We start from the raw sequence: 21,795 nt of genomic DNA on the forward strand, positions 1-21,795 counted from the left end.
TTTATTGTTAGTCAATGATTCTGGCATTGAGAGAAGACTCAAGCATGATCGTGCGCTTCTGACATTGAACACTCATAACATATGCAGCCCAAACAGCAGCAGTGTTAGTAATGGATTGGCTACCTAACACCACAGATATTTTAGATCCTTCACTGAGTCTCCATGGATACCTCCCAACACTCTAATCTCAGACAAGGTCATGTGTCCAACTGTGAGAGACAGGTTTTTCTATCAAGGATGGCCAGTGCATCAAAGGACAGTCTTCTCTAACCCTCTTCCATCTAGCGAAGCTCTCATGCGTGGCTTATTTGCCTAAAGCCCAGATAACAGACATCCATCCCTGAAACATCACTCTCTATCCACGCCTGCCCTTCCCTCCGATCACACATTAGCCAGTCCCATCAGACTGTGAGGTCAAGTTCCCAACAGTGGAGTGAGCCACGGGGCCACCTTGCATTAGAATAAAAGCTAAGTGAGCTAGCTTCCCATCCAGGTGTGCTTGCCTTCTCAGCCTAGGTCATCACACATCTGTTTGTAAAAGTCAAGTTTGTCCTCATCAGCAACTTTGACATTGTTTATACATCTGTATGTGCAGCATCATAAATATTCTAATGTTCTTTTCCAACAGCCTTTAAGGCTAACAAGAAGCCAGACTCGTGCTAATATCCCACCACTGATTTCCAAAAGAGAACAAGGAATCAAAATGACAAAAATCACAGCCTTAAAGGACCTTGGACACAAGAGCGTGAAACAATTCATCAGGCTATAAATAACTATAATGCAAGTCTCAGAGAAGGAAACTCAGGCATCAGTGGAATTCATCTCCTCCTGCCTGCGGCTGGAATTCATATAAGCCCACAAGGGTGGGTAGGAGTCACCCAGGCAGAAAGAAAAAGAACAGAGTCTAAAATAAATCGTGAAACTATAATTTCTTTGGACTTAAGGAGGAACATGAGTCAACTAGAACACCAAAGGAGGGCTTCAGAGATAATCCCACCGCTTTTTCATATTTTAAATCCCTTTCCTCATACAAATAGATACACGTACATACATAATAAAAACGCAGAAGAAATGTTTCTGTAGTCCTGATATTGGGCAGCCAAACAGACATCAGCCGACTTGGAGGACGTTAGAGATGGAGGGCTACCTCATTATCAGTTCTGGACACTACCTCCTGTTTCCATGGTAACAGGAGAAAAGGAAACATCACACTTCCCCTTCCTTAAGATGGAAGATATCATATGAAAAGGTGGGCTTTTGATGAGGCCTACTGAAGAAAATCTAATTCCTACTGGTTAAAAAAAAAAAAAGAAAGAAAGAAAGAAGAATAAAGGAAAGAAAAGAAAAAAAAAAAAAGACCTGGGTGGGGATATGCCATTCTGATCAATCTCAAAGGCTAGAACTTTACACACCACTGTCCTTTCTCTTAGAGCTTATTTAACAGCACCTGTCAATCACCTAGCCAGGAGACTATGCCTCAACAACAACAACAACAACAACAACAACAAACAATTCACTAGAAGAAAAACTAATGAAATGGAAGGAATGATTAATCCCTTAAAAAGAAAATAAACTTATACCCCCCAGAAGCCCTACCTCAAGGCACTCCCTTCCAGATCTTTACAGCTAAGAGTGCAAAAGAATAACTTTCATTCTTACTTCTTTCTGTTTTTTCAGACATTGGCCCAAATCCTAAGCACACTTCCCTTGACACTCTGAGTGTTGGTATTGGAGAATAGCTCGCACTGATCACTGGGACACCGGGCTCAGAAGGGTGAAAGTTTAACTGAACACTGATCAAAACTGACCAGTAAGAGACACAGAGTGGACTCAGGAGCCAAACTGTGCCACTGAGCCATTCTCAAAGTGAGTTTTTAAAGAAAAAGACCAAACCAAGCAGGAAGAATCTATTCTATTCCAGGTTTATCGTGTCCAACCAAGCAAGAAGAATCCATTTTTGTTCCAAGAACATTGTATCTAGGTGGCTAGATAAAGCATTTTAAGCTGATTGGCTGGGATTTAGGATAGGGGAACTTTGGGGGCTTTTCGGCTTTCTGGGATAAAGGAATATAGCAGAGTGTTGCAGTTTAACAGAACATACGTTTATCTATAACTCAAGCAGAACTGCATTTACCATCTATTGTTTTATTCTAAGCAGCAGGTACTTAATTACTGAATAGTAAGTAAAGGTTATTTATTCCTGTGTCAAACAGGTAGAGTCTGAGAACTTGAACTCGATTTCACCTCATGATCAAAATGCAGACTAAAGATAAAAATGGCTTCAGTTATGCTACAGACAAAACCAAGTATTAGCATAGGAACTCCAATTATGCTAAAGCAGGTCTCAACAGAGGAGCTCTAGTTATGCAAAAAGATCAAGTGAGCTACAACACTGAGTTTTCTCACTCTTGCTCTGAACACCCTGCAACGTCCACAGCTGCCTGTAGAGCTCCACTGCCAACCTTAGCCCAGAAGGCAGGACATTCTTTCCTCCTCTTCCCCATCTCCCTCCTCCCGGCTGTTGCCATGGTTTCTGCAAAGCTCGCTGTGTTTCCCTCGAGCTTTCATAAACCGGTCCTCGAGGTTTCTATCTGATCCTGTTTTTAAATCTCTTTTATCGGTTCCGCAAAAGGGGCCCCTGATTCTCCTGTGACACTGGAGTAACATTCTGTAAGAGCCTAACCAATAACTGGGGAAAGAACCTGTGTTTTGGCAGAAGGTGAGAAAACGGGCCGGAGGTGCTGAGCCATTCACTGCATTTTTGAGACACAATTCAATCAGACACAATCAGAAAGGAGGTTGTGAGGTGAGGTTGGACAGTGAGGTATTTATTCCCTGACTCGAGGCTCCCTATATTTAAGACAGGTGTTGCTGTACTGTCAAGAGATGCGGGGAAGGAGGAAGAAAAGAGCATAACAAATTCCCTGGGAAGCTAACCATGCCCGTTCCTACACAGCCCCCCGGTTTCCTTCTTTGCTTTTGAAATCCTGGACGCCTGCTTCTGCTTGCTTCCCTGAACAAAGATTATCTTCACAGGCCAGCTTGCTAAAGACAGTTAAAGGTGAGGTGTGAGGATGAAGGCCCACATCCGTGAAGAAGTGTAACTAGGGCTGGAGAGATGGCTCAGCGGTTAAGAGCACCGCCTGCTCTTCCAAAGGTCCTGAGTTCAATCCCAGCAACCACATGGTGGCTCACAACCATCTGTAATGAGATCTGGTGCCACCTTCTGGCCTGCAGGTGTATATGCATAATAAATAAATAAATCTTTTTTAAAAAGTGTGGCTAGTGATAAAAACATGTGAAATGACCTTTGGAAAACGAACTGATATGTCACGATCTAGCAATGGTTCCTACTGAAGTTCGGCCCAGAGATTTACTTGCTAAATTTTATAATAATTTCCCTTAAAAAAAAAAAGAACAAATGAATAAAGTGTTACTATTTTAGACTTTCTGCTCATTTTCAGGAGTGTGTGTGTGTGGCGAACTGTGTGTGTGTGTGTGTGTGTGTGTGTATACATGTTGTGGGCACAACTGTGTATAAGCACATGTCCATATGGAGGTCAGAAGTTCATGCTAGTAATTATCCATGATCAAACTTGTACTGTATAAAATGAGGCAAGATTTCTCAATAAAAACCAGAAGTTGCCTAATAGCCAGATTGCTCAGGAGATGGCCCAACTCTGCCTTCCATTGGCTGTAGATTTCTGTGGGGCATCACACCCACCCAGCCTTCATGTGGGTTCCTGGGATCCAAACTTCACTCTTGTGCTGGCCTAGCAAGTTATTAACCACTGAGCTATCTCCTCAGCTCAAGCAATTTGGACTTTCATCTCAGAAAATTATACTGAAAAATTATTTTTCTTGACTCCTACTCACAAGTAATGAAGCAATGGTACCAATGCCGTCAGGGAATAAAGGTGTCTAATGTCCTGGGTTATCTCCTCAGCCAAACACTTGAAGATGAGCTTACCAGAAAGTCTGTTGTTCAGAAAGGAGAGGGAACTCTCAACAGAATCGGGAAATAAGAATTTACTGGGCCCAGGGGTCCCACTCAAACTAAGGCATCAGCCAAGGACAATACAGGTAGTAAACTACCCAGATCTAGCCAATGGACAGAACACTCTCCACAGTTGAGTGGAGAGTCGGGTATGACTTTCACACGAACCCTGGTGCCTCATATTTGACCATGTCCCCTGGCCTGGTAGCACTCAGAGGAAGGACAGCAGGTTACCAAGAAGAGACTTGATACCCTATGAGCATATACAGGGGGAGGTAATCCCCCTTAGGAACAGTCATAGGGGAGGGGAATAAGGGGAAAATGGGAGGGAGGGAAGAATGGGAGGATACAAGGGATGGGATAACCATTGAGATGTAACAAGAATAAATTAATAATTTTTTTTAAAAATTAAAAAAAATAAAATACAAAAAAATAATTTACTACATTCTGAGATTAGGGAACAGATTTTATATCTCCCCTTTCATTTTAGAAATTTTAAAAACTCAATATAAGGAATATTTGAGAACTCTAGTTTCTAAATTATATATCCACTTTAGTTCAGAAACATCCTCCCACAATTAAGACTTTTTCTCCTTTTTTTTCTCTCAGAGGAAATACATATTCACTTATAATAGTGAGCACATCTCTTATTGAGCAAGAATGGGTGAAGAAAATGTTCTAAGGGCCACAGCATTTGCGATCAATTTTCTATGTATGAAAGCCTTCAATAGGTATCCTTATTTACAGGTAATGACAATGGGATGGCCAGGGGCTGGAGACATGGCCCAGAGGTTGAGGGAGCAAGCAGAAAGGCCTCTGGAAGCAGCTATCACTATCCTTTAAGAACGAGAAGCCGCCATGGGGTTTCCTGACAAGGCTCTCCCTGGTGTGTCTACTTTAGTTGATGGTCCTGGACATATTTCTCCTTTCATGCCAAGTGTGCCTTTCTAAGCCTACCCTTCTCTGAAGAGCACTGACTGCTCTTCCAGAAGTCCTGAGTTCAATTCCCAGCAACCACATGGTGGCTCATGACCATCTATAACAGGATCTGATGTCCTCTTCTGGCTTGCAGGTGTACATGCAAATAGAGCACTGTATATATAACAATAAATAAATAAATCAAACAAATGGGATTGTCACAAGTTTGTGAAGAGGGACAAAAGATAAATTATATATTGGGGCTAGAAAAGATGGAATTTGGGGTAGGTCGGAGGTAACCTCTTGCTTTTGTAAATAGCTAGATACAGTTATCAAGGTTGGCGACTGAAAACCCTGTTGTAACATGCTTCTGTGTAATCTATTGCATCATAGGTCCAACCCAGCATATAAAGGCCAGGCTAGCAAAGGAAAATGAGCCTTGTGAAATATTTCCTGTATGATACACATTAGCCTGGAAATCCCAACATTAAACTCAGGTTATCAGATTTCAAGTGGAAGTGGAGAAGTTCTTTAATACAATAAGTATTCTGGGTCCATAACACTACTGGAATAATCTTGGTTCTATTACTTGACCTTTCCCCCCCCCCCCCCATCGTTATAATTCGTCACAAAAACGGCCAAAAAGACCCATTCCAGTCAAAGCCCTGGTTATCAGCCCCTGAGCCCCTGCTACCTGGGGAAGAGTTAAATCAGCTGGAATGGCGGGGTGGAATTGTTCAAGAATCTGTTATTGGTTGGCAAGAGGGTGCGGAGACACGGCCAAGCAGAGGGAAGCTGAGTTAGTGTGCAAGTAAGTGATAACAGGCCATGAGCTCTCAACTTGGAGTAAGGGCAAATGCCGCAATGCAGCAAAACTGTCCCCGTGAGCTAATGAAGCCAGCAAGGGCAGAGCCACATTCACCTAGAAGGTCACCCCGGGGGCCTGGGCTTCATTTTGATTTCGCGGGTTTGCTGACATATGTACGTTAATTAGAAAAGCCAGGGTTTGCACCTGGCCGTGCAAAGTGTCAGTACATTCCAGGATTGCTGTTCCAATCCAAAGGCAGCGGTGCCCAGAACAAAAGCAAACCGAACATTAAAAGTATTATTGGCTGTGGGTAAGGTTTCTCTTGTGTTCAGAGTCACAAGTTAGTGACTAACAGGATGGAAATGCATGGCTCTACTTCTGACTCTAATCCAATAGGGTGAGGTTTTTTTTTTCAGATTTATTATTAGTTTTATGTCTGTGTATGGGATGTACTCACGAATGCATAAGAAGGCATTGCATGCCCTGGAGTGGGAGTTACCATCGGAGCTTGTGAATCACCCGACGTGGTACTGGGAATGGCACTTTTGACTTCTGTAAGAGCAGGGAAAGCTCTTACCTACTGAGTCTTCTCTGCAGCCCCCAGATGGGAATTTTTCCCTGAGCATTTTATGATTTATATGTCAAAGAATCAATTGTGTCGAGGTATATTTGTGTTAATGACGCCAATACCTTGTAAATCAACAGGCGAAGGGGAGAGGAAGATTGACTCAACAGGTATTCTCAGTGATATATATGCAAATACAAATTCATGCATGCATGCGATAACAACTAATGGAAAAAGAGGCCAGGAATTTAAAGGAGAGTGAGGAAGGAAATACAGGAGGGCTTGGAGGGGGGAAAGGATAGGGAGAGATGTTTTAATTAAATTAAAATACTAAAATTAACCAACAGATAAATTTAACCTTTAATAAAGCATAGTAAGATTATATGTAGAAAACAGGGTGCTGTGGATGCCACCCCATGATTTAAAAATGAAGTAAATAAATAAAAACGTTCATAACATAAAACATAAAGAGTATGTAGGGAAGAAAAATAAGTGGTTTTTATCTGCCTGCTGTCTGCTTGTTTTTAAGACTGATCAAGTACCACTGATGGGCAAATTCCCAGCGAGAAACTCCAGAGTGAGGAAAGAAAATTGCCTCTAACACAGTGGATACAACGTAAGTATTAAAGGCACAGATTATTTTTGGCTGCCCGCCAATGAACAGGCGCACACACGCTGACTCCGTGTTGCCTGAGTGTTATCTTGAGAAAACGACACAAAGTGAAATGAACAGATGTTTCAAGAGCTTATCAGCATGGGCTTCGGTGTTTGCACCCTCAGCGGTGGGTGGGTGTGATGACACAGGCCAGTGTGATGGCACAGCCTGTACTCCCAGCACTCAGGGTTCCCGAAAGCCTTGAGGTTAGCCTGGACTTAACCGGTGAGTTCAAGGCTAGCCTGGGACACACAGAAAACCCTGTCTCGAAAACAACAAAAAATATGTATGTTTTAAAAAATAATTAATAACTAACATGTAACTTAATAAATAATATGTACTTTCATTTAAAGCAAAGAGATTAGCGTTTTAATTTTCTTCTGCAATTCTGTGGGCGCAGCAATACTCACCATTCTGAGAACAGATGAAACTTCAGAGAAGAAAGAAACTCTTCGTTGTAACAGAGAATCAGAGTCTAACTGAACTCTCAGTTTGCGAATAGTTTAGAAACAATAAAGGGAATGAACATTTGTTTTTGGCTGGCACACAGTGACTTAAGGTAATCGTTGCGTTGTTTTTTTTTTTTTCTTTTTTTTAACTGCCAGCTGGGGGATGGAGAGATGGCTTGCTGTGCAAATACAAGGATTGCAGTTTGGGTCCCAGGACCCACACATAGCAAGTCCACGGAATGCCAGTTACTCCCGCACCGAAGGCTGGAGACAGAAAGATCTTTGAGAAGTGCAGGTTCCGGGCTAGCTGGAAACATACAAGGGCAGTGAGAGACCCTGTCTCGGTGAGTGAGCGGAGCTAGGTAAGAGACTACCTGACACACTGCTTTGGCCTCTGCATGTGTTCCTTGTACATCCATGTGCATGTGTGCACGTGTGTGCGTGTGTGTATTTTTATAATAATATTATATAGCATGTTTCTTCTACTCATATTGGTGCATAACATATGTACGTAATTTACACACATCATCATCATCACGTGTGTTTCAGCAGAAGCTTGCCTGAGACCGGAGAGTACAAACCTTGTCTCCTTGCTTTCCTCGTCTCCCATGAAGCTCAGACATCACCAGGAAGAAAGGCTTCAGATCAGATCAAAAAGTCTCCTTTCTTGAATTAGGAGTTAGTGGTAACAGGACTAGAAATATGGCTCAGCAGTGAAGAACACCTGCTGCTCTCACAGAGGACCAGGAAGCCATGTCTGGAGTAGAGCCAGTGTTCTTCTTATGGCCTTCTCAGGCTGGCTGGCTCTGTCTGTCTGTCTGTCTGTCTGTCTCTGTCTATCTGTCCGTCTGTCTGTCTCTGTCTGTCTGTCTGTCTGTCTCTCTCTGTCTCTCTCTCTGTCTCTCTCTCTCTGTCTCTCCTCACACACATCTATGAATACACATATACTCACACACACAAACACACACACTCTCTCTCACACACACATTCTCTCATATACACACTCACACACACAAATACATACACACACCTGTAAATACACATACACCTGTGAAGATGCACACACATGAATCTACATATGAATAAGAAGAATAAAAATGAATAAAAGGAGGGAAAAGTGAGTGATAGGAAGAAATGGAGACTGAGATTTTGATTTTCCTGGCGCCAGTTGCAGGTTTCACTGGCTGAAGTTCCCAGGGACACAGTGTCACTTAGCGCCCTTTGCCAGCGTCACCATGTGCTTGGCATTAGTGGGCACACTGGGTTTGCCAGACAGTCTATGGCCTGGTTAGGAGCACAGTTTCTGGCCATGTCCTCCAGGCACAGCAGGTCTAACTTTTCTGGAAATCCCACGACATTTTCACAAATGTCTTAAGACCGAAACAAACAAACACCAGCCTTGGTCAGCTGGAGTGAGCTCCTGCTGCTCATTCTGGGAAACCCCGTTGGCCATACACAGACATAGCGGGTGGAGCCCAAGATCTGGGGGGAAGCGGGGGGGGGGGGGGGGGGATGAATGGAGTCACAGGAGGGACAGGACCACGGGTGGTCTCAGCAGCAGAAAAGGGAAAAGGATGAGACAAGACGCATCCCCCCAGAGCGTCGGCTGTGATTAGCAACAGTACATCATTATCTTAGAAATTTCTAGAAATGACTTGGGAGCATACAGCCCAGTAAAATGAAGCCACGAACTAGATAAGTTCTTATGGTTAAAGCAAAACAAAACAAAACAACAAACAAATAAAAAATAAGAAAGACAGGGCGTACACCTGTCCGGAGGACGGGAAAGGCCGCAGGAGATGGGACCTCTGAGTGCCTCTCTCTATGGCGGATCCATTTCTTGAACAATCTGATATGGGTTAAATGACGAGACAGTTTTAGCAGAATTTCAGGTCCTGTGGGCACACGCTGTGGTCCCACCTGCAGCCTCTGCCTCTAGATACCTGTGTGTCCAGCCCTAAGGCCCTTCAAGTCCTTGCTCAAATCTGTCTTGCCAATAAGGCTGACCTGACTCACCTCCTCAACTCCTTTCTGCTCCTGGCACCGGTGATTGTGCACGTTCAATTCTGTTTTCTTTTCTTATACAGTATTTGACACCTGGCAATAGTCTTAGTCCGTTTGTGTATTATTAAACTGATGGCTGTCAAGAATTTAATCATGATGTCTTCCAAATTTCTAAAGCTGAAAAGTAAGGATGCTTTTCCTGAGGATACTGGGAGGGAAACAGATAAAGGTTCACCTCTGCAGGCACCTGACGCAATAGACAGTAGATGAGACCAACAACAGGTAAACTACAAAGATGGGAACTAAAGCCAGGAAACCAGTGCCTGTAGTGGCTTCAACAAGCTGTGTTTTCCCTCACAAGCCAACGGCCATTTACCCAGGGCTGTACTAAGGCTCAAGAAGACAGAGGAGACACCCTAAGCCTCCTGCTGTGGCTGTCCACGGGGCTAGGCACAAACAGAGGGCAGGAGGAGCCAAGGCAGAGTCCTCAAGGACTGGCGAGATGCTGAAAGCACCTGACGTGCACACAGAGGCCCTCTGCAAAGAACAGGAGGCTTACAGATTCCTGGTATGAATGAATCAATGTCCAGTTATGAAGAAACCTCTTAATTCCGTGAGCAGATATGAAAAGTACTGTAATTTTAGGGTCTGAAGCCACAGCGACCAACTTCTCATAACACACCTCTTTCTGAGGGCTGGAGAGAGAGCTGTGGTCAGGATCTCATGCTGCGCCTCTTGCAAAGGACTCAAGTTCAGTCCCCAGTAACCACACCAGATGGCTCACAACTGCCTGTAACTTCAGCTACAGGGGATGTGATAACATCTGTCGGCACCTGCACCAACTTGCTTATAACCAACGTGCAGATACATGAATACCCATATATTTAAACGCAAAAATAAGCTTTAACAATATAGGATAAATCTCTTTCTAGATCTATGCATTTGTCATCCACCTAATTATACACCTAACTACCTACCAATCTATCCAGCCATCTCTTATTGGCTCTGTGTTTCTGGAGGACACTTTGATAATACACTTTACTATTTCTTCTTTGACATGTTCCTTTGTAGAGATTCGTGAATATCTTCCTCAATATCCTGACATCACAGCCTCATCCCACATCTAAATTCCTGAGCCACTACTACAGCTTAGCCACGGATGGTTCTGGAACTATCTTATTTATTCAGAGTGCTCTGAGCTACTTTTGTATGCATAATTAATTTTAAGTTTTATATCTTTTACCAGTCTTTTTTTTTCTGTTATATAGTAATGAATTACAGTGGAAATCACGGATACAGTGCAGCAGTTACCATGACACACTGTCTGAAGGGACTGTTGCTCTACTTAGAGAGAATAATGAGTTCTGAGAACAAATGCAGACGCAGAAGGGGAGAAAGGGTTTTGTCTCCTCATGCTGGAGCCACATCTAAGAGCTCCGAATTCAAGCTCTGCAGACACTCAGATTAAAGTCCCACTGCAGTTGTGGCCTCTGGGTGGCTTGGGTTCCCCACATTATCCCCACACTCTCAAAGACCAGGAATCTGGAGAACTCAATGGCAGGGAACTCCGGCAAATGGGGACAGAGCGCGTGAGACAGGGTGCTCACGGTTTATTCACCTACAGACTCCTCGGTCTTTGCACATCTCTCCTCAGCTCTGCAGGCCTGAGCTCTATGAAGGGCAACAGCCTGTCCTGGTATTCATCTGTGTTTCTGGAATCCCAACTGTGAGAGCCGTTAGTTCTCAATGATTCTAATGCTCGAATCACCACAAGATAAAGCGCAGCACGCCTGGGTTCTCCTTTAGGACTGGCAGGACCAGGGCATTGCTTATGTAGCCTTGCTAGTCAAGCTTGCTTGACTTTGGAAAAACAATTCCAAAAATTTTTTTTCAAATGATATTTTTAGCCATCCTGGAGGAGGCATGAGAGGGAGCGATTTTAGCTGGCGTCATATCTTATACAATGATACTATACTATTAAATAAGAAAATCAAATTATTTTTAAATTTTTATAACACGTCCCATGATTTCACATGTTAAGCACCAGCATTATAAGTGTCTTTTTAATGTAGGTGATAGAGAATGAATAAGCTTAGGTCCTCACACATGTGTAGCCAGCATTTTACCAGCCCTGGTCCCCAACTTTAAAACACAGTAGACATTCAAGATGAAATCCATATTATACAAAATGTGTCCTTGATTATGTAAATTAATTTGGTACCTGCAGTGCCAAACACAGATGATATGCCTTCTAAAATGGTCCTGTGGATATCAGGATGAGACAGGACAAACGCAAGTGTCCAGTATGCAATCTGGAAAAGAGGAACATACACTATAAAACCTTTTCACAAGGTAATGGGAGAAGATTTAGTGTTATCCATAGGCCACTGAAAGATTCAGTCAACCTCAAAGCATACTGTTAGGGGTGGAGAGACGGCTTAGTAGTCAAGAGCTCTGGCTGTCCTTCCAAAGGACATGAACTTGATTCTAAGAAGCCTACATCACAGCTCATGGGCATCTATGATTTCAGGCCTGGAGGATTGTACACCATCTTCTGGCCTCTGTGGATATTACACACACGTGGTGCTGAGGCATTTGTAGGTAAAACACCCACACATATAAAATAGAAACAGTTTAAGAAAGGATGCGATTAAATATCACCATTCAAAACAATTAGATTTTATGAACAAGAGGGGTATCATATACCTCTAAGCAGTCAAATCCACACAGTGATTCTGTCACTGTGGTTTAGCTATAGTATTTGTATAGAGTAAACTGTCTTTGCTGAAGTGGACAAGGTTCAGGACTGTGTTCACTAACAAGCACTATAGCACATCATGTAGCCATGCACTAAATATGCAGAGCAAATCATAACACTTAAGAATGTTAATGCAGAGGCTGGAGAGATGGCTCAGAGGTTAAGGGCACTATCTGCTCTTCCAAAGGTCCTGAGTTCAATTCCAAGCAACCCCATGGTGGCTCACAGCCATCAATAATGAGATCTAGTGCCCTCTTCTGGCACACAAGTACAATGCAGGCAGATCACTGTATACATAATTAATAAACAAATCTTTTTTTAAAAAAAGAAAAAATGTTAAACATCATAACATATTGTCGTGATTTAATTTCCTTAAAATAGAAATAAAGCAGCATAGAATGGTGGCACATAGCTATAATCTAAGCAATTAGGAAGTAGAGACATTTCTGAATTTCATAGTAGGCTGGCTATGTTGAGGGGGGGGAAATATTTCTTCTTGCAAATGAAACATATTAATTTTAAATAATTCCAGGAAACCACACTTAAATCTAATTAAGTAAATTATGGGGAACTGGAGATGTAGCTCAGTGGTAGGGAACTTGTAGGGTATGAACATACAAAGCCCTGTGTTCAACACCCAACACTTCCCTGCCCAGATTAAAACAAAATAAAAAACAAGACACAGTATGAGAGTTCACTACGAGAACAAAGCCATTTTGCATCCAGGTACATCTGCAAATGCTCTGTGTTGGCCTATCAGAATTATTTAGCATCTTATAAAGCCACTTTCAATGCCCTGTCACAACTCAGGGCAACAGATGAGTGATTCCCTACTTGCTCTTCATAGGAGCTTGAAGCCTCACTCTTGGATTTAAAACAAAGTTGAGTGCAGCTGCTGCCAGTACAGATCAGAAAGCAAAGCTCTCTACTAGAATTCATAATACATTATAAATGTCTCCTATCAAGACTACAGCATCCATCTTCTGGGTTGTGTAAGAATCCTGCTTCTAGCCTGGGCTGCTCAGCTTCTGTGGATTCCCTCTCTTGCCTGCATACCTGTCCCCTCAACCCCAATAATGCCCTGTAACAGTCTCCATGTTTATGTTCTTATTCAAGAGTTAATGCACTTATGGAGGTTGGTTTTCTTCATTCCTAATATTTATCAAAAAAAATTAATTCAGAAAAAAAAAAGAGGACTTCGTGCCTTCCCTATATAAGATGTGTAAGATAAAAATGTTCTTCAAAATGAGTTTCCTACTGGGAGCTGCTGGACCAGTCTGAGATGGCAGAGGTGGAGGAGACAAACACTCATGAGACGTCAGAGCCAGAAAGGTGTGTAGGGAAACATTGTGGTGAACACAGGCATTCCACGGACAGTGCCATGACAATCCCACCACTACACAGTACGCCAACCCCACACACAACTTCACCTTGAAGGCCCGGAGCACTGTGCGTGAATTGACCCCCCAGTAGGGCCTAACCTTCCTTTGAATTCGCTCCAAGAAAAAGAAAATTATGGCGTGACAGAGAACCCACAGAATAAGTCACTGTTTCGGCTTAGCGTGTCATTCCTTAATTCATGCTCCCCCCCTGCAAGAATAAGTGCTAATCATGTCAGTGGGCACATGGTGGTCGCCTGAGAGCACATGTTGGCCATGCCATTGATGAAGGGCAGCTTGACCCACCCCACCAAAGAGTGCCTGATGATCCGGTCAGTTCCCAGGAAAGGCCAAGTCTCATTTCCAGGCTTTGGAATAGGAGCTTCTGATAAGCCCACATCCAGCCTCCTTCTGACCTTCAGCTCACTTTGCCACCCTTGGAAAGCCTGCTTTATTCTTTTACTAAAAATAACTTCACTGCCCCCCTCCACCACCAAAATATGAGCTTCCTGCTGAGGCAGAAGTTTTTGCTTCTAAGGCTAAACAATACAGGAATGTATAAAACCTTGAGAAGCTTGGGTTTCTCTTTCATTTTTCTCCTAGAAGCATCTATTACTTAAAGATTATTAAGGAATATTAAAAGAGAGATCATGAACTTAAGAAGGACGGGAGGTGGGCACAGGAGGCATTGGGGGACAAGGGTGGGGTGAAAATAACACAAATACAGTACATACAGTACATACATGAAATTCTCAAAAAAAAAAGAAAGAAAGAAAGAAAGAAAGAAAGAAAGAAAAGAAAAATGGAAGGGGGTTAGAAAGATGGCTCAGTGGTTAAGAGCACTGGCTGCTCTTCCAGAGGTCCTGAGTTCAACTCCCAGCACCCACATGGTGGCTCACAGCCATCTATAATGGAATCTGAATCCCTTTTCTGGTGTGCATGAAGAAAGAAGAGCACTCATATTTACAAAATAATAAATAAATCTTTTTTTTCATGAAAATTTTAAATAAAAATAAATAAGGCAGCTGTATGTGGCAAAAAAGGAAAATTAATTTGAAAACCATTCTGAGGTGACCAAGATAACACTTGGAATAACTGAAGTCCTTTCCATCCCTTCGTTGCTTTTGTGAAGCAGGCTGTCCCTCGGCATGATCCCAATCCTCCCCCACGTGGTCAAAAGAGGAAGAACAGCGCTGAAGGGACATAATGCTGAAAGGAGCCCAGCTCAGGCTGCTGGTTTTCTCCCTGGTGCATTAAGTTGGTAGCCCAAGGATGTGGAGCCTTGATACAGCAGAAGGAATGAGGAGACTCTTTAGGGCAGCATCATGTTAGGAAGCTCATCTTCTCACACTGCTCAGACAGCTCCCTCCTCCAGTTCTTCCTCCTGTGAGCTTCAGTGGAAGTGCTGAGCTGTTGGACTTGATTAACAACCACTCTATACTCAATCTGTTGTATTTTGAAGCCGGATTTCACGCTGGGTAAAGAGCTGCAGTGATGACCACAGATCCCCCGGTAACTCGAGAAGGGCTCAAAGTCCTGTGCGCCTGGCTGGTTTTGAGAATCACTAAAATTGGGTACCACTTATTTTTATGGCAAACACTAGAATTCAGCTCAGTAACAAATGGCTGCAAGATAGTGTGCTATGTGCCTTCTTCCCTTAACAGAGTTCTCGTTTTTAAAGTCTGCTGTTTTCTGTCTTTAAGGCAGTACTTCTGAGGACTGGCAAGACAGCTAAGAGGTTGACAGCACTTGTTACCCTCGCAGAGGAGCTGAGATCAGTTCCCAACACCAGCGCAACAGCTCACAACCGCCCAGAACTCCAGTTCTGGGGATCTGATGTCATCTGACCACCACAGGCAGGAGGTATGTACATAGTACACACATGCACACGTAAAACACTCACACATAAAGTGAAATAAGTAGTTTGAAACAAACCATGTACTTTTAGTGTGGTGGTACAGGATGGTAATCCCAGAATGTGGGATGTGAAGGCAAAAGAAAGGATAAGGAGATCAAGGCCACCCTCCCTGACACAGCTAATGTGAGGCCAGCCTGGGCTACGTGACTACAGGGGACTCAAAGAACGTCACATCTAGTTAGAGACGTGAGATACGCACAGTGGGGGAGGGGGAGAGAGGTTACTGCGCAAGGCCACACATGTGCCTCATGACAACATCTCTGAGAAGAATGAAGCCAGGATGGCCACTCAGCACAGTTAGAACTTCAGAGATGCGGCAGATAGAAATGGCAAAAGTCCCCTTTGATGTTGCAGGAGAAATGTTCTAGAAAGTTCATTTGCTAGTCAAGAACTTCTTAGACCTAGGAAATGGTTTCTTCCATCAAGATAACCTCATGAAGTATGGCCCATACCGTAAGAGGGTCTGTCAAAGCGCAAGTAGGCCACAACAGTGCCTCTGGGTGGGGCTGGTGGAAATCGCATCGATAGAGCAGGCTGTGAGTCCCATGGGCTTGAAGGTAGGAGAGAGGCCAAAGAAATGACCTGTCCACCACTTACAGCTCTTAGGGTTTCTTTAGCAATGGGTGATCTTAAAAAGCCAAGACTGCAGAGCCACACCCATATTGGTCATTGATGAGTCGTGGCAGTTTGAAAGAAAACAGCCCCCAGAGCTATTAGGAGGTATGACCTTGCTGGAGGAACTGTCACTAGAGGTCCGGCTTTGAGATTTCAGATGTTCAAGTCAGGCCCCGTGCGGCTTTCCTCTCTTCCTGCTGCCTGCCAATCCCTACGTAGAACTCTCAGCTCCTCTTCAGCACCAAGTCTGCCTGTTACACCACGACGCGTCCGCTATGCTGAGAACGGACTAAACCTCTGAAGCCAGCCCCAGTCAAATATCCTCTGTTATAAGAATTGCCATGGTCATGGTGTGTCTCTTCGCAGCAGCAAAACACTAAGACAGAAGTTGAAACCAGGAGCGGGGTATCGTTGCGATAGACCAGAGCATGTTTTTGTTTGGAGAAATGTGGCCTCTGGGAGTCTGGATTAGAAAAGCAGTTGAACCCCCTAAGTGGAGCTTAATGGACCATCCTAGTAGAAGGATGGAAGGAAGGCCATGGTGTGGAGGGGGATTTTCAACTATAGGGGCCCAGTCCAAGAGATGCCAGAGGAAAAGAATATTTGTATTTGTCCTAGAGACTGTTCTTGTGATATTTTGGTGAAGGATGCAGCTTCCTTCTGCCCTTGACAAAAAAAAAAAAAATCCGCCTGAGGCTAAATCAAAGAGTTTTGGATTAATCGCTTTGGCAGAGGAAACCTCAAAACACCCTAGTATCAACTCGGTTGTGTGATTTTTAGTGTTCACTCTTATGAAGATCTATAATGAAAAAGAGCAAGCCTAACAAGGAAAAAATACAGCACGTATAATTCAAGGAGAAAGGGGGCCACCAGGAAATGGAATGGAGCTAAAGCCTGAATTCAAGGGGATAAACAGATTAAAGAAAATCCTGGTGTTAAATGGAATAAAGGAGGTGGTTGACTTTAGGACACGATCCCAAGCAGCTAAGCTTGGGAATTAAAGGAAATAAAGAAAAGCGTAGGGCCTGGTGTGGTGATTTATGCGTTTAATTCCTGCACTCTAGAGGGAGAGGCAGGAAGGTCTGAGGCCAGCCTGGTCTACAGTTCATTTCAGGATAGCCAAGCTTAGGCAGTGAAGGAAACCATCATAAACAGAAAGCTGGTGAAGAGGTGATTAGACAAGGAGCCATGTTCCAGCCCAGCAAGCAGCAGAACGTGGCAGCTTCCACCACGTGGTTTTGAGGATAGGAGAGAGTGGTTGTGGAATCTCCCTCCGCAGCTAGGGAACGGCGCTGGGGCCAGGCATGTGTCAAGGGTGTCCCTGTGTGGATGCCCAGAGAAGCCTTTGTGTGATGCTGTGAAGGTAAATCCTAGGTTGCCTTGAAGACCCCAGGATGTTAGAGATGCCAGCGTCATGGGATACAGAAGAAAGCTGCTAAAAGCGATGGAATCAACTGTAGAGAAAGAGGTGTGTTGCAGTCAACAAAGCTGAAAGGAATTAGAGACCTAAAGAACTCTTTGACTCAGATATGGAGATGCAGAGTTTGGAGTTTGCCCAGTTGGTTTTCAATCTTGCTTTGGGCCAGTATTTCCTCACTATGTTCCCGCTCCATCTTTTTGGAATCATAATGTATGTCCTGTGCCATTGCATGTTGAAAGTATGTGATCTGCTTTTTTTATTTTGGTTTTTACAGGGGATTACAGTTAAGAGATTGTCATGGGTCTTAGAAGAGACTTTGGACTTTTGTAGGGTTGAGACGAATACACACTACGGGGGATCTTTAAAGATGGACTCGATGCTTTTCTGCATTATGATATGGCTACAAGCCTAAGGGAACCAGGGAGGGAAAGGAAAATGTTTGAAAGAAAATGGCCTCCATAAGCTCATAGGGAATAGCACTCTTCGGAGGTGCAGCCTTGTTGGAGTAGGTGTGACATTGTGGAAGGAAGTGTGGCATTTGTCTCTTCCTGCTATCTACCAATATGAATGCAGATCTTTCAGCTCCTTCTCCAGCACCATGTCTGCCTGGATGCTGCCATGCTTCCCACAGTGATGAAAATGGACTAAACCTCTGAAACTGTAGGCCAGCCCCAATTAAATGCTTTCCTTTATAAGAGCTGCCATGGTCATGGTGCCTCTTCATAGCAATAGAACACTAACTAAGACAGGAGTCAAGCCTTTGGGATGCATGGCAGTCTATATTCATTATTAATGGAACATTAAAAGAAGCCTTTGATTTCAGTGAGGGTGATGTGTTTATATACAGCATACACATATTATTTATTGAGCACCAATATTGTTAGGCACTTTTCATTACTTCCAGTAAAATCTTGCCAACCATCCCTGGAAGCAGTTCAAATGAGGACACGGACGCAGCCTGGGAGAGGTTAAAGGTCTAGCTGGCCCACTGTCACCCAGCTATGGGAACTGGCTTCAGATCTGATGCAAAGGCCTTTCCCAGGTCTCTGCTCAGGCTTCACACTGCCTCTGGGAGGTGCCAACAAGGAAGGCCCAGCAAGAGGAAACTTTCAGTCATCCTCGGACACGTCCTTTCAGACCAGTGCCAGCCCCAATCTCAAAGGACTGACCTCTGTGTCCGATCAATAGTGCTTTGTGTGGCTTTCTTCGGGGGACCTGGCTGGTGAGTCCCTGAGAACTGATGCCCTGACTGTGGCCGTTGTGTGGATGTTTGGGAAGTTGCTCTTCAGTTTTGCTGTAGCTCAATCAGTTAGTTGAGAAGAGTCAGAGGGGACTATCATAGTACATGGGAGTGGGGAAGAGAGCATGGCGCTCCTCACGTGACTGGCACTGACGAACAGTGTACTCTCGTGGTGGCACATGTTAGAGCAGAAATGCCGGAGGAAGAGCCATCCCTGTTCTTTGTTCTTTACAACAGGTTAAAAAAAGTAAAGCGACTGGGACCCTTAGAAACAGGAAATGTGTCATGCTTAAACATTAGTTTTGTTTCTAGAAGTTAAAGGGGGAAAAATGACCACACTTGCCAGAGATGGCTGAGCGGTTTCTATTTTTGTCAAACACAAATGCATGGCCAGCCATTTTTCTATTCTTCCACTTTGGCCAACATAAGGAACCAGGGCAGACTAAGCAGAGAACCATAGACTAACCTCCTAGCTTTAACCTAGTTCATAGTAGCTTTAAAAGAAACACACAGCCGGGTGTGGTGGCGCACGCCTATAATCCCAGCACTCGGGAGGCAGAGGCAGGTGGATCGCTGTGAGTTCTAGGCCAGCCTGGTCTACAAAGTGAGTCCAGGACAGCCAAGGCTACACAGAGAAACCCTGTCTCGAAAAACAACAACAACAACAAAAAAACACCAAAAAAAGAACAACAAAAAAAAAGGAACACACACACACACACACACATACACACACACACAGGCACACACTCACACAGTCACTCACTCACAATGGAAGTAGATGGGGGACGGAAGAAGGAAGGAAGTGAGTAGGAGTTGAGTCAAGGGGAGGTAATGAGGGTGACCATAGCCAAGTTCAATGATAATCATGGATGACAATGTCCTATGGAAACCCATTATTTTGTTCACTGAGTGAAAGAAAAACAATAATAGGAAAACAGTTGCCCAGCACTACATGCTGTGCCTATAATCTCAGCACTTGAGATTGCAAGTTCAAGGGCAGCCCCGAGGCTACATGGCAAGACTCTGTGCCTCAAAACAAACAAGCAAAAGACTAAATTAATTAATAATTAATTAAAACAAGCACATAAAAAATAAATGGTTTCTATAGGTCCCTGTTTTCTTTCGATGTGCAGTGAATTTCAGTGCCACAAGTTCCATTCCCTGGGAAGCTCACAGATCTGAGGGGCCAAGCAATGCAGGTGGCGTTGCTACCCAGGAGGAGAGGGTGCTCTCACATTCACTGGACACTAACTGGAGCATCTTGTTGGATCTTCGCAGAGACTGCGTAGGGAAATGAACGGCCCATACCTAGGACCAAGTCAGAAGCCTGTGTTTATACTCATAGGTTCCCCCTCCCCTCCCCTTTCCGGCTTCTTCCTGCAAAGGAAATGGAGGCATAGAGATTTTCAGTGACTACCACTGTGGCTGGAGACAAGAAATTCCATATGAAACTGTCAGTTGGGGTACGCTCACCCTGGTTGAAAGATGGGGCCAGGCTTTGTCCAACTACACAGCACGTAGAGCATATAGCATATAGCTTCTCGGAGTCAGAGCCACAAAGGGCAAGCTTTTCCTTGGGCTACTTGCATGTCATGAGCTGAACTCTCTCTAGACTTAAGCTTTGCCCCTTTAGTATCTAGAGGTGGAGTTTGGAGGGGAGTAGAACGGAGGTTAAATGTTATACATGTGAGTGCTGTGCATGTGCGTATGTATGTGCACATGCATGCCTGGTGTGCTTGCAGGTGTGTCTGTGCATAAGTGTGTGCACACATGTGTGCACATATATACTCCTGCCTGTGTAGGCTAGGAGTTGATGGCGGATGCCTTCCTCGGTCACTTTTTGCCTTACTCACTGAGACAGGCTCTCTCGCTGAACTCAGAGCCCACTGACTAGGCTTCTTAGCTGGCCAGCTTGTCCCACGCATCCCTGCTTTCCACGTCTCAAGCACTGGGATTATGGGCAGCCTGCCACACCCACCAGCACTTTTGAACTCAGGTCCTGTAGCTCCTGAGGCAAGCGTTTCACCCGCTGAGCCACCTGGTCAGATTCTATCAAGCATTCACCTCCGTTTTTAATCTTACATCCCAAACCACCGTCATCTTTTTGTTTCCCCCAACAAAGTGAAGAACTGAAGAGCAAAAGGAAGAAAAAATAGTGAACAAAACAAAAACAAACAAAGAAAAGTTAAACCAATGAAAGGGAGCCCTGTTGTCCCACAGACTCACAGGAGCAGCGTTGGCCAAAGAAGCCCAAAGCGTGACCAGTCCATAATTTGGACTGTATTGACGTGTTTCCATCTCCACAATTTCCAGTATGGTCTGCAAGAGGGTCTGCGTGAAGAAAATGACTATTGTTAGGCCACGGCTATGTGACAAAGGCCGATACCCATAAACAAGAAGCCACTCTATTATTCTTCCTTTGTGTGCGCTGTACACACTTGTTAGTGTGGGTGTGTGTGTGCGAGCGCATGTGCACAAGGAGGCCAGAGCCCGACACTGGGAGTCTTTCCTCCATCGCGCCTCACCTTTCAGTCTCCGACTGAACCTGAAATGCCTTGGTTCAGCTAGTGGGGCTGGCCAATGAGCTTTAAGAACCCACCTATCTCTGTCTGTCCAGGGCTGCAGATACTGGCCTGTGTCACCACTCACAGATTTTTATTTGGGTTCTGGGGAATCCTAGACTCAGATCCTCATGCTTGCTGGTTAGGCACTTTCCCTAGACTGAGCTGTGACCCTGGAATCCTTTCACTTGTCTTTAATCAAAAAGACATTGTGTCTGCACGCTAAGGTACTTATACCCTGCGGGGCAGCATGAGGATGAGAAACAGGAACACCAGAGGAGCTTAGCTGTATTTGGGCCTTGTGATGTCATTACTCTGTCTGTGTGTCTGTCTGTCTGTGTGTCTGTCTAGACAAGGCTTCTCTGTTTAGCCTTAGATGTCCTAGACTCACCTTGCTGGTCTCGAACTTACACTGATCCCCCTGCCTCTGCCTCCCTGAGTGCTGAGATGAAAGGCCTGTGCCACCATGCCCGGCTTTGTGTTCATCACTATTGAGGAAATGAATGAT

At 44.3% G+C, this 21,795-nt stretch overlaps 1 protein-coding gene across 1 annotated transcript in view; it reads right to left on the reverse strand.

Moving 5' to 3' along the window:
- CYP39A1 (cytochrome P450 family 39 subfamily A member 1) overlaps positions 1-21,795 on the reverse strand; it is a 67,545-nt gene that overhangs the window by 30,789 nt on the left and 14,961 nt on the right. Inside the window, exons 6-7 of the mRNA XM_084753290.1 lie at positions 20,953-21,057; positions 11,618-11,708 (exon numbers count right to left, since the gene is read on the reverse strand). Of these exons, the coding sequence (XP_084609416.1) occupies positions 11,618-11,708; positions 20,953-21,057 (196 nt within the window). The remainder of the gene's footprint in view (positions 1-11,617; positions 11,709-20,952; positions 21,058-21,795) is intronic.

Source organism: Acomys minous (assembly GCF_964271855.1).
Source record: "Acomys minous genome assembly, chromosome: 13".
In the NCBI taxonomy this organism is placed as follows: Eukaryota; Metazoa; Chordata; class Mammalia; order Rodentia; family Muridae; genus Acomys; species Acomys minous.